The sequence below is a fragment of the Molossus molossus genome, unplaced genomic scaffold, assembly GCF_014108415.1.
Source record: "Molossus molossus isolate mMolMol1 unplaced genomic scaffold, mMolMol1.p scaffold_m16_p_16, whole genome shotgun sequence".
Taxonomy (NCBI): Eukaryota; Metazoa; Chordata; class Mammalia; order Chiroptera; family Molossidae; genus Molossus; species Molossus molossus.
In genome coordinates, this window is record NW_023425351.1 from 60,662,601 (window position 1) to 60,676,088 (window position 13,488).

The 13,488-nt window shown below is 37.9% G+C and overlaps 1 protein-coding gene and 1 non-coding gene across 3 annotated transcripts in view; one reads left to right on the forward strand and one right to left on the reverse strand.

Moving 5' to 3' along the window:
* LOC118631564 (MDM2 binding protein) overlaps window positions 1-13,488 on the forward strand; it is a 53,329-nt gene that overhangs the window by 39,244 nt on the left and 597 nt on the right. The window contains exons 16-21 of one of the 2 annotated variants that reach the window (XM_036264008.1): window positions 663-818; window positions 4,030-4,125; window positions 8,356-8,622; window positions 10,664-10,913; window positions 11,503-11,616; window positions 13,160-13,225. In XM_036264008.1, the coding sequence (XP_036119901.1) occupies window positions 663-818; window positions 4,030-4,125; window positions 8,356-8,622; window positions 10,664-10,913; window positions 11,503-11,616; window positions 13,160-13,225 (949 nt within the window). Of the gene's footprint in view, window positions 1-662; window positions 819-4,029; window positions 4,126-8,355; window positions 8,623-10,663; window positions 10,914-11,502; window positions 11,617-13,159; window positions 13,286-13,488 lie in introns of those variants that run through there. The other variant, XM_036264007.1, reaches the window with a different exon arrangement.
* Window positions 3,349-3,412, reverse strand: LOC118631906. The gene has a single exon (XR_004959909.1). It is a non-coding gene; the product is annotated as a U7 small nuclear RNA (small nuclear RNA).

The following is a 13,488-nucleotide window of genomic DNA, read 5'->3' on the forward strand; positions in this document are numbered from 1 at the left end:
GATTGTTTTTTAAGGCTTGGTATGCTGATTTCCACTTTACAAAGGACTTATTTTCAGGTACTAACTTGATTTTGAAGTAAGACCTATTCTGTCTTTTTCGAGGAAATTTGTGTACAATAGTTTGAAAAGTATACATTCCTGCATATGTCAGGTGTACTAGTGATTCATTGCTTATTCACGGTGTTGTAATCATGGTTAGAAGGGACCTTGGAGAGATTTCTGGTTGCTGCCTCATTTCATGGTTGTGCTTCAGGTAATCTTTCAAGTTCGTAGAAAATTAGAACATTCAGTTCCTGCCCTTAACATTTCCAACAGTGTGGGATTTCAGAACACTCAAGAGAGTTTCGATTTAAATTTTTTGGATTTGACAACTTCACACTACTAAATAATCACGCAGTCATTATAAAGAATAGAATGGTTTTAGTTAAGTAGTAGCATTCTTGATACAGTAACCGTGAGTTTCACTGTGAGCTGCAGGGTTTTTAAAAATATACTTTGATACTAAATGATTTACAAAGATTTTACTTTATTTTCTTCCTAAATGTGTATGTAGTTCTTCAGTTTTCTTTGTGTATTTTTCTGGTTTCTACTCATGTCATCTTTTCCTGACTATGAGGAATTGTAACCCACTTTTAATAAATCTACTTGACATTCTTTTCCAGAGCTGGTCCATTACCTCGTTCATCTGAACAGCTGCTGGGCCACAAAGAGGGTGCCCGGGATTCAATCACGTTATTGGATGCTAAGGAATTGCTGAAATTCTTTACCTCCGATGGATTACCTGTTGGAGATCTTCAGCCTTTACAGATTCAAAAGGGGTAAGTTATAAACTTATAATTTCCAATTAATTTTTAAAAATAATTTAAAAAACACATAGAATCTCATTTCCCCAGTTCACTGACGCCCTCTGCCACTTAAGCAAATTCACAAGTTGATTCCAGTGCTTAGCAGTCGACCCTACCCTCACATTTCACCAGGTGTCCCAGTGTTTTCTGGTTCTGAATATAAGGGAAACAGAAATAATAAAAGCCAGTACTTCTCCTTTGTACACATATGATGGTACTTTTTAAGGAAAAATTATAATTTGACTTGCAAATACATATATCTAGTTCTTTTTTCTGTGTTACTCTCGAGTTTTGGTTTTGCTGCTGTGTACTTGTCCTGACATTGTCAGTCATGCCTAATCATAGCAAAAAGTCTTTCCGCTGAAGAAAATAGGAAAATGTGATTAAAACTACAACATTACTAAGAATTTGGTGTCTATGTGGATGAGTAAGTGATAGCTAATTTGACTTCCGAGACAACTTCTACTGAGTTACTAGTTAATAAAAATGATGCCTCTGCAGTTGACAGATTACAGGTAAAATCATGACATCAAATACTTGTGAGATTTGAATAATTTGTTCATGATCCCAATTTCTTTTTTATTGTTAATCCATTATTTTGGAAACCCTTCCAGAGGACCTTAAAGATTATAGATGATTTCGATCATTTTTACAAAGGTTTATTTTGGCAAGTACTGATTTTAAAGGTAAATTTGGAAAGGATCTACTTGGAGGTAGTTATCTCTCAAAAATTATGATAGAGCTCATTGCCTTCACGTGCTTGTTTACTAGAGAGAGAGGGAGCAACTTTGAAAACTGAGCGTCTTGACTCTGGGCCATAATGACTTAATGACCTTAATGACAAAAACTGTAATTTTAGAGTCATTTTCCTTTTCTCCTAGCATTGTGAGAGTGATACCCTTTTTGGTGGGAATCAAGAAAGTGAAGAAGTATATGCACATTTTCATCTAGTTTTGGATTATTATCCTTCTAGATCACGAAGCAGGAGCTCAGTCATGTGGGTTGTTTCTCTTCATGGCTGGTGTCTTTCAGGATCCCTAGGGGTGATATATTTCATTCTTTCTGTACTTTACAAGTAACTTATTTAGGGACGTTTGATATGGTTCCTTGATGTTAATAAAGAACTGCATCATTATCAAATATATTTTCTATTAAGGTTAAGGTTGAGGGGTGAGCTTTCATGGCAATGAATTAAGAACATGTGGACTGTTATTAAATGCCTACCCATGCCAGGAACCATTCAAAATGCTATAGTAAATTAAACAAAGTTTAGGCGTAACTCCTATGTACATACCAAAGAAATACTAAGCATTGACAAAATACATATTTATTAAAATGTTTCTTTTAGCCCAACTGGTGTGGCTCAGTGGATTGAGTGTTATTCCATGGACTGAGAGGGCCTGGTTCGAATTCCAGTCAGGGCACATGCCTGGGTTGCAGGCTCGATCCCCAGTAGGGGGCGTGCAGGAGGCAGCCAATTGATGTTTCCCTCTCACATCGATGTTTCTATCTCTCTCTGCCTTCCTCTCTAAAAAAATCAATAAAAACATTTTTTTGAAAAATAAAATGTTTTTTATAGAAAGAACAAGGTATGAGTAAAACTAAACAAAAATAGATAAAGTTGCTAAGAGAGTTTGACATAAGAAATGGAATCAACATGGTAAAGGAAAGAAGTAAAATGCCAAGTACCTAAAGACTTCTAACTTACAAAACTTCACTTTTGTAGTCAGTCATGAAAATACTGGAGTCATTGCAATATATTAGTGTTACTTTTTGTGGAACACTTCCGGTGTGGATGTATTAGAATATAAATTCTGTTCTTTAGATTTTATTAATGAGCATATGTCTTACATTTTATTGTAATAATTTTAAATGCATATCATATTATCCAAGGTAATTTTCAGTGGCAAATGGGCAGTTTCATTACTAATGCCATAGGGGGAAATGTGATGAACATTTATTGTGTTCTCCTATTTCCCTGCCTTTCTCGGTACCAACTCCAGATCTGATGCAAGCCCTGGTCTTTCACTCTCATTACTATGGAAAGGTCACTGGAGCGTAATTCTCCCGCTCCCATCCAACCTGTCTGGGTTCAGGAACACGATCCAGTTCGTTGGAACAGTGCCTCCCCACTTAGGCAGAGAAGGCGGCCACCTATTAGAATTACCAGGAGAGCTTAACCTAACTGCAGTGACCTTCTTCCTGAGATTTTGATAATGCCCCTGCTGGTCTAAGTATGGAAAGGGATAAAACACGTAATTGTTATGTAAGCTTACCATGGATTAGTTTCAACATTACTGCTGATAGACACCTACCTCAGAAGAACTGAAGTCAGCATTTAGTCTCTAATACCCTCTAATATGTAAAAGGTTGCAGGCTTTTAAAGTAGATGTCAGGATGACTGCATTTCCAGGTGAAGAAAGACGTGGCCCTCCATGTGTTACAGTAGGAGCTGAATGCACCCTTTGTTACCAGAGGTTCAAGTTGACTTTATTTATTTTTTTAGGACCTTCTGGCCCTGAACCAGAAGACCTACTAGACAAATTCAAAAAGAGCTGTAAGCACTTCAAGTTGACTTTAATTATTACTCTGCAAAAAAAGTTTAACTAAATGCATAAATGTTAGTTTACTACATCAAGAAAAATAAAAAATCCTTCCAGAATAATGCTGCTTCTTGAATTTCCACTACAAACCATTTTCCATTCTTGATTTACCCATTTCTTAGAATAGTTTTGAAAAATAAGTGACATTACAATTTCAGGAACTTGAGGCACAGAAAATGTAAGAGGCAAAATCCACCAGCCTGTACACCTTCTTTTTTTTATTATCCTTTCTGATGTAACTTAATTTTTTTAAAATATGTTTTTATTGATATTTTCGAGAGAGAGGAAGAGAGAGAAAGAAACATCCATGTGAGATAGAAATGTCAATGGGCTGCCTCCTGCCCACTCCTGGGATTGAGCCTGCAACCCAGACATGTGTCCTGATCAGGAATCGAACTGGTGCCCGAGACAATGCCCAACCCACTGAGCCACAAAGACCAGGCTGATGTCACTTAATTTTTATCCCGCGTAAGATTTAGTCGTACTGAGGGAAATCAGATTTCTTTATCTAGACACTTTCTGGAACTTTTTCTCTGTCACTAAATAAACTGTAAATACAAATGAAAAACTTTTTGTTCCAGGGAAAAGACTTTTGTTCTGACACCAGAACTTAGTCCTCGGAAACTTCGAGTTTTACCTTTTGAAAAAGCCTCAGTATGTCATTATCATGGAATAGAGTAAGTTTTTTATTCACTCTTAACTCTTCTGCGTGTTGTTGATGTAGCTTATCTTACATGAGGTTTGAGAGTGAGTATAATATGATATAAATTGAGATGTAGAGTATGTCAAAAAACAAAGCAGTATGTACGCAGATAATTTCTTCTATTATGAAAAATTTTATAGTTTTGTAGCATTTAAACATCCTATTATTAGTTACTAGATATTTAAATTAGAGTCATTTTGGTTCCTGTGTTATAGATGTATTTAGTATCCCCTGGTCACTAAGTACGCTATAATTCCTCAGACACCATTAGATGAAATGTGTTCCCATTTGTAACATGTTCATTATGTGTGCATTTTTGTAGAATTTTATTGGACCGGTTTGAATAAAATTTCAAAAGATTCTCTTGCTTAAAGATATTAGCAGTTTCCAAGGGCATGGGCACACCTACCATTTTCATAAGGAGAAGATGGTGATAATTAATATGTTTTACAACAAATTTTCAAGACCTTAGTGATTCATTTTGTAAAATATTGCACATTCTTAAAGCAACACATTTTTTCATAAATTAAAATAGAAAAAAAGGGCTTGATTTTACCTTAATCTTTAAGAAACATCCTTTAAGTTTATCAGTGAATAACAGAAACACGCTCTTTTGATTGGCCTGTTAACTTGCTACACACGCTGTTAGTAGAGTATAGATGCAGATAGATAATGGCCTGGTGGGTGGAGCAAATTAGCGCCAAGGGCGATTGGAGAGAATTTCAGAGAGGAAGTCTGAACTAAGTTTGAAGGAATGACTAGGCGTTTACCTGGCAAAAAGGGAGTAACTGGGGGATGAATGAGGTATGGAGGTTCAGATTTTAGCAAGAGGAAATGGTTTCATTTTTTAGTAAAAGTAATAAGTATATTGCATTATAATGAGACCACATCATGAAATCATGAAGATCACTGTTGACATGGCAGGGAAAGTGGTCTTTCTTTTTGAGACAGTACAAAAACCTTTATTTTTAAAGCATGAAATTAGATGCTTGGGTTTGTTTCATTAAAAGAAACCTCATTGTCCTCTGATAAACTGAAGTATTTTAAGAACAGATGTTGAAAGACTAAAATACTATTAAGATAAGGAGAACAAGAAGGAAAATACAAACTTAAAAGCTTGAGAAAGCAGTTAGAAGTTGGGGATGAGAAAGGGGATGAGAATTTCTTTAGCATTCTAGCTGAAGCACATTGGGTGGATAGCGGTGCACTCTGAAAACAGATGCTCACCACCCAGCATTCTAGGAATGTTTAGGTTCCTTCCTACGTTTAAGTAATACTTTGCTTAAGGAATAATTATGTTTGACACTAGAGGCAAAATCTTCAGTTACTTTGTTTTCAAGCATCAAAATGAAACTCTCATTTAAGTCAGGTGCAAGAAAAGATACCTGCAGTCACCACTTTTTAAAAATTGTTCTGCGTGTTCTAGCCAATGTATTAAAATAAGGAAAACTGAAGAGTTTAAAAGAGTTACATGTGTTGAAAAGGAGACCAAAAGTTTTTGTTTGTTTGTTTTTTGTTTTGTAGAGAAGAGACCTGAAAGACTATTAGAAGTAGTGGGGGAATTTGCAAAACATTTTTAAAAGCATGGTTTTTCTCAAACCAGCTACTTCTAATTTTATACACAATGAAAACCCCATTAACATAGCAAATCAAACCATAAATATCAGAAGTGATCTTAGCAAGAAATGTAGCATAGAAATTTTGCAAATGTTGGTAACATCTGATTGCTTAATTTAACTTAATGAAAAAATTAGTGACGTACACTAAGAATTATTATGCAAGGGTATTATTCACAGTGTTATTTAGAATAAGAGATGTTACAAATAATGTCTAACTTTAGGAGCTTAGTTAAATAAAATGTAGAACATCCATAGGGTAAAAATCTGTATTGCCACCAGAATGGCTAAAATTGAAAAGACTGATAAGTATTGGCAAGTATATGGCACAATCAGAACTCTCATTCATTGGTGGGAGTATAAAATGATGTATCTACTTCAGAAGACGATCTGGCAGGTTCTTACAAAACTAAAATGCTCAGACCTTGTATCTCAGAAATTCCATTACTAGGTATTTGCCTAAGAGAAGTGACAACATAACTTTGCAAAAAGACTTGTACAAGAACATAAGGAGCAATGTTATTCATAGTAAGCCCATCTGGAAACAGCCTTGATGTATACCAGGAGAAGAGATTAATAAACTGCTATGTAATCAAAGCCCTACTGCTCAGCAATAACAAGGAACAATGTGATTGAACGTGCGTCATGAAACTTCCATCTGAGTGTGGAAAAGACGGTTGGATTTGAGGGCTTCTCAGTGAGCAATAGGAACTACAACATAATGGATCATTTCTGAAAGAAGTCCCATCGGAAATGCTAACTTAAATCTAAATGGTTCAGAATTTTAAATTGTTAACAACAGGCAACTGAGAGATAACTATTGAATCATCAAATGATAAGAAATGCCATTTGTTCAAACTTTTCATTTCTGATATTTGAGGAAAATTTTTTATTTGAGAGGATTATGATTTTCCCTCTGGCATCAAAAAGTTAGGTATGTTTCGCAAGTAAACCTGAATTTAGCTAACCTTTTTTTAAAACTTCATATTTTTAGCTGTATATCCTTTTACGCAATGATTACAAATTGGACTTTTTATTTGTACTGAATGTACCTTAGTCAGATTTGAGTGGGAGCTTCTTTAGAATCACCTAGACAGCTTTTAAAAACATGTCCATGGTTGGGTCTCACCCAGACTGATTAAATCGGAAACTCAGGGCATATGGATCAGGTGTCAATGCATCTTATAATTCTTAAGATGATTCTGACTTTCAGGCAGGGGCTGACCTCTGAGGAAGATGATCCTGACACTTCCCACGAGAGATAGTGTACTGCAGCGGTTCAGGTCAGGCCCGAGGATCAATCTGGGTGTAATCCTAGCTGTTCTGGGTATTGCCAGCCTGTTGTAAGATACGCTGTAGTAGAAAAGAAACGTAATAATGGTAATGCTATAATAAAAACAATAATAATAATAACAATAGTGGCGGCGGCAGCATACATCTACTGACTGCTCTGCTTGCATGTTCCAGGCACTGATTCGCAGTGCTTCCTGGTGCCCATTCCTGATGCCCATCCAGAGAATTCTCACACGGCTCTTTGAGATGACCACTATGATCTCATTCTGCAGACAGAGCAACAAGAAGGATAGAGAAAGTTAGATTATTCGGCCAAGTTCACAGAGCTAATCAGTGGTGGAGCCAGATTTAAATCCAGTGAGTCTGGCTCCCTAGTCGGTGCTCTTAGAAATGCAATATGAAAATGTCACAAGGGAGAGAAGAAATCCTGAAAACCTCCATCAGATATTAGGGTAGTGCTACATTCCTTGGGAGTTGAACTGAAAACTTATGGACACACAATCTGATTTTCAGGAGCATCTTGGAATTTTACTGGTGAAGAGGACATAACAGAAGGGTTTTTGTTTTCGTCCTATGATCAGGATGTTAAATGACTTGTGTGTCCTGATGCAGCTGTAGCCTGGGGGAGAGAAGAGCTGTCCAAGGTCACACATCTCATAGCTGATGTTCCTGACATGCCTGTTGTTGTGCTTAACATAGGATTTCAAGTCCAGAGCACTCAGAACTGACATCCCACTGCTTCCTCGAGTCAGGTTTAGCTAGAAGCAGACAGCCGAGTGTTTGAGGGAAAGTCCGTCAATCAGTCAATGAGGTAGGAAAGTACATTTCAAAGGAAAATTCCCAGATGTCCAGAGCTGTTTGGTGAGCCAGTTTGAATGCCTTCATACGCTTTTAATCTTTGTGTTGAAAATACACTTGCCCTTTCTAGCAGAAGTCAGCATTTCATGTTGCTACATATCAGCTACGCTGAGAAATCAGAGGTTGGTGGAGATTTAAAAGGTATTAAAACAGCAACTGTATCATTTCAAAAATAAGCCAGAGAATTAATTTAACCTATTGCCTAGAAACAGTGGAAGAAGAATCAGATCACATTCAGATTTTTAAATCTTCTGCCATGTCCTCTAGCAGGCTAGAAAAAACTTGGGAGGAAAGTTAGCTGTTTGCTCAACCTTCTAACAATTGTTAGGAAGTGAAATAGAACTTTTAAAGTAAATGCCTTGTTGTTTTCTAATTGGCAGGGAAAAGCCCACTGCTGTTGTGAAGGCTTTGACTTGAATGATCTTTCTCTCGTTTAGATACTGCTTAGACAACCGAAAATCTTTAGAAAGAGATGGGGGATTTTCTGAACTTCAGTCTCGTCTTATTCGTTATGAAACTCAAACTACCTGCACCAGAGAGAGTTTTCCAGTGCCCGCTGTGCTGAGCCCTCTCCCATCGCCTGTGGTCGTGTCCGAGCCTGGAAGTGTCCCAGACGGAGAAGCTTTACAGAGTGAACTCTGGGCTGAAGGATCCCGATTGCAAAGGAGATCAAAAGATCTGAACTGCCTTCACCCCAAAAGAAGGTGCAATATTAAGTACATACTAATGGTATCTTGACAGAAAGTATTTTAGTCCTGAGGATGATTTTTTCCCCCATAGTAGTCTTTCATATTTTAAATTGCTTTCTGCATAGATTATAGATTAATTCCTTCATACCAGGAATTTTGTTTTTATTGTGAGCAGTGGATGAATTGCTTATAAGTTATAAGAAGAAATGACTTGAGAAAAATACACACACTTGCTTGCTTTATGTGCTAATGCACAGTTCATTAACACAATGGCTTGTAAAGTTTCTAAGCCATGGAGCACTGGAGAGCATCTGCAATAGATTAAGCCGCTGAGCTGCTCTGGCGAGGAGGGTGTGTGGGGACTTTGTTCCCTCTCTCTGCTTCTGCCTGCATTGGCCCCTTCAAAAGGGGCTCTAGGGCACCGCTTTAAAGCACTGGTTTCAGGTCCTGTCCAGGTAGCTCAATTGTTAGAGTGTCATCCAAATACGCCACGGTGGTCAGGGCACATACAAAAATCAACCAATTAATGCATAAATAAATGGAAAAACAAATTGATGTTTCTCTCTCTCTAAAAAATAAGTAATCAAATAAATACCACTTGTTTCATATAAATAAAGTTTTATAGCTGACATAATTTAATGATGTATTATGTGAAACTTTTTTAGGTACTTTTTTTGCTAGCTAAATTGTCCAATACATGACATGAATGCATGTATCTTTAGCATCTTTGTCAACTTTAGGTGTTCGGCATCGAAGGCAAGTCTAAAATTCTTACTGTGTTTAAACCTTTCAAAAAACATGAAATATGTTAAAGTGAAACTTTCAAAACCTTTTTTGAACAATTTAAAATATTAGAATATTGTTTCTCTGATATAGAATAACTAAGCTATTTTCTTGAGGACTTTACAAATTCATGGTCCTTTTTACACCTGATAAAAGTCAAGCCCATTAACATTAAGGATATTGTATTTTGTGACATATTTTGGAAAAGGAAGTACACTGTGGCCCATGGTTAGCAGAGAGACCCTGTCTTGTACAAGGAAATTTAAACATTTAGAAAGGTTAAAGCAAGAGCCAAATTTATTTGTATGTGTTTTAACACTTACTTATTTTGTACAATAAGTATACACTGTGGCCCTGGCTGGTTTGGCTCAGTGGTTAGAGTGTCGGCCTACGGTCCAGAGAGACCCAGGTTCGGTTCCCACTAAGGCCACGTACCTCGGTTGCAGTTTATCTCCAGCCCTGGTTGGTCGTGCGGGTGGCAGCCACTTGATGTGTCCCTTTCACGTTGATGTTTCTCTCTCTCTTCCTCTCTCTCCCTCCTACTCTATCTGAACAAAAAATGGAAAAATGTCCTTGGGTGAGGATTTAAAAAAAAAAAAAAAGTATACGCTGTGGTTTCTTCAGCAAAATTATCTTAATGAAAAAGTATAAGTACTTAACGGGTGAGTATTTATTTATTTATTATTTATTTATTTATTTTTTTTATCCTCACCCGAGGACACTTTCCCATCTTTTGTTGAGGTAGAGTGGGAGGGAGAGAGAGGAACAGAGAGAGAGAGAGAAACATCGATGTGAAAGGAACACATCGAGTGGCTGCCACCCGCACGACCGACCAGAGCCAGGGACAAACTGCAACCGAGGTACGGGCCCTTAGCGGGAACCGCAGGTCGACGCTCTAACCGCTGAGCCAAACTGGCCAGGGCAACGGGTGAGTATTTAATCTATGAATAGCACCACCAGGCCTTCCCTGGCTGATTTACGTGAGAAACTGTGAATTGATGGGAAGGGCAACAGTATCATTACCTGTTGAATTTAGTTGAAATTCTAGTTTGTCATTCATTGCCTTCTGCGCTTTAGTCCCTCATTTGAAGAACTAAAGGAGCAATTGTATAATATGATGTTGATAGCTTATTTAAGGCGGTAGTAGCAAGAAATTTTGTTTGCTTTTCTTGGGTTTGTGTTTCAATGGATATAGCTATAACATTTAGGACAGAAAATAGACCGCATTGTTGATTCACTTAATCTGTGTTTTTTATATTTTTTCCCACATTAGACTTGTGAAATCTGAAAGTTCAGATTCTCTTCTTTCTCAGATGAGTGGCAGTACAAATCATCACCACCGTGCAGTGACATCTAAAAGGCCACGGGCAGAGAGATCGTTATCTGTGACTTCTCCGTCTGTTCTAGTTCAGAGCTCTAAAACTCCGAAAGTCACTACAAAGGCCAGTTCGGGTCAAAAAAGTGTGCAGGAACCAAAAGCACTAAGGCAGATTAAGGAGTCAAGATCACAGAAACATACACGGGTAAAGGTTCATTTCTTGTCTCTCTCAGTTCTCTTTGGCAAGAAATTCCTTTATTTGATTCAATTAAAATGTACGTCTAAACATTTTATGAATGAAATGAAATGATATCTATAACTTACTTTTATTTACTATTATAATTTACTTTAATCCAGTTCAAGAAGGATAATGGGAAAGTGGGTGGCTGGTGTATAAATGAAACAAAATTAGCCACACATCAGTCCTCCTTGTGGTTGATAGATATACTGAAATAGAGATTGTTATAAAATGTTCTCTCTACTTTTCCGTGTTTGAAAGTTTCTGTAGAAAAAATAAATGCACTACCGTGTATGACTTACACTCAGATTTGAATCCAGAACTCACGATGTGAGTCTGTCTGAAGATACTGCAGCCACCTCTTGCTAACCGATTTCATCCCGGGACACGTGTGACCATATAAGTGTTTCAGCTCTTTCTCCTCTCAGTTTTCTTTTAATGAGCTGATCTGTCTCTAGCATAGCTCCGTGATTGAGTAACATGCAGAGCTGAGCTCGAACGCTGAAGTAATGTTTGTACCTTTTCCAAGAAATACTAGTCATATGTTCTGTTCAAGATGTTGAAAGAAGTGGTCACTGAAACGCTGAAGCGACACCGGATCGCCGAGGAGCACGAGTGCTTCCCCGCCTGCAGCCAGCGCCTCTTCGAGATCGCCAAGTTCTACCTGAAGGTGGGGCCTCGCCGACTGCTTGTCGCTGGTGGCCAGTTTCTTTTAGAAATGGAAATAGAAAAATGGAGCTAAAATATTTAGGTTGATTTGATTTTAGTCCTCATCTATAGAAAAGTACATTTTAGTTGGTATCCTCAGTCTCTTTCTCACAAGTCCTTGATTGAAGTTGATAATGTGCTTCAAAAATATTTAATTAGTAATTTTAGTATGTAATGGAAAGGCTGCTGGACCCGTTTTTAATGTTGGATCCATTATCAGCTAGTTGTGAAACACTGGGCAGATCAGCCATTCAGATGACAGTTTTCAGAAACTTAGATGGTGTTAGATTATCTCATATGAAGAGTTTCAGACTTGAATCACAGTTGGATGTGAGTTTCAGTTCCCCTCCTTTCTAAACTCTCAAGAAATACTGTATTAAGAAAAGAGGAAAGAGAAAAAATGTAGATGTGTTTTGTAGTAGATCACTGAACAAAGTACACAGCAGTGTGGCATAGCAGAGTAAAAGAAGTTATAACCTCGTGAAAGACCCATGAGAAACAAACCATTTCAAAGGACACAGTCTCTGGGATGCTCAGGGCTCGAAGACAAAGCTCTCGTGGAAAGCAGGGGAATTAGATCAAGCTCTACAGAGGGAACTAGGGACCTTCCGCTGCTCTGCCAGTCCTCTCCCATGCTAACTACGGTCTTTTTGTTTTTAAATATACATTTTGTTTTGGTTTTTAATTTTTTTTCTTTATTGATTTTTAGAGAGAGAAAGGGAGAGGGAGAGAGAGAGAGATAGAAACATCGATGAGAGAGAACATCAACTGGCTGCCTCCTGCATGCCCTGCACTGGGGTTCGGGCCCACAACCTGGGCATGTGCCCTTACTGGGAATCGAACCGGCGACCTCTTGGTGCACGGGTCAACACTCAGCCAATGAGCCACACCAGCCGGGCTACAAGGTCTTTCACTCCTAGTCTTCCCCAGAGCTGTGACAGTACAGGAAATCGTCTCTGGAGGAAAAGGAATCAGAGGCTGCATCAAAATAATACCAACTGCTCCTGATCCACCCTACTGTCAAGTCACCCATGAATAAACTCCACACAAGACAGAGCTTCCAGTACGATTTTTAGTATCTTTTTATTATTTTTTTATTTTTTTGAATTTATTTATTTTTGTTACAGATGTTTCTCCTTTTCCCCCCACTGATTCCCTCCTCCCCCTCCCTTCCTGCCCTGTCCCCAGCTTTTCTTTTAATCCTCATCCGAGGATATTTTTCCCGACCAGGGCCAGGGACCGAGCCACAACCAAGGTACGTGCCCTTGACCGCCATCAAACCTGTGACTCTTAGGTCCACAGGCTGATGTTCTAACCGCTGAGCCAAACCGGCCAGGGCAGTATCTCTTTTTTAAATATGACTAGCTTGCCAAGGATTAGCAAACTTTTCGGGAATGCTTTTCACACAAGTGATACCAAAACAAAGGATAATCTCAAGTGTATTTACTAATGACTCCTCTGATTTAATGTGCAAGTTGTAAAATGCTGTATTTTGTGATGTTTAGGATCTTAAGACTTCAAGGGGTCTGTTTCAAGAAATGAAGAAAACTGCAAACAACAATGCTGTACAGGTAATGCAGTTATTCCCACAAGTCTACATCCAGCTGAGTTTCTGTTTTATTTCAGGGTAGCTATGATGCTGTTATCCACACAGTAGGGACACTCTTTAAAATAGTTAATAGCAAAGTATTTTGTGACATCTAATAGGCTGCTCTGTGAACAAGAGTTTCTATAATGATGCTAAGAAAGAAAAATTTAAAAAGTGGTCCAGAAAGCTAGAAAAATTCATTTTGAGTAGTTGTTTGAAAAGTTTGGTTAGATTTCTTTCTAGTGA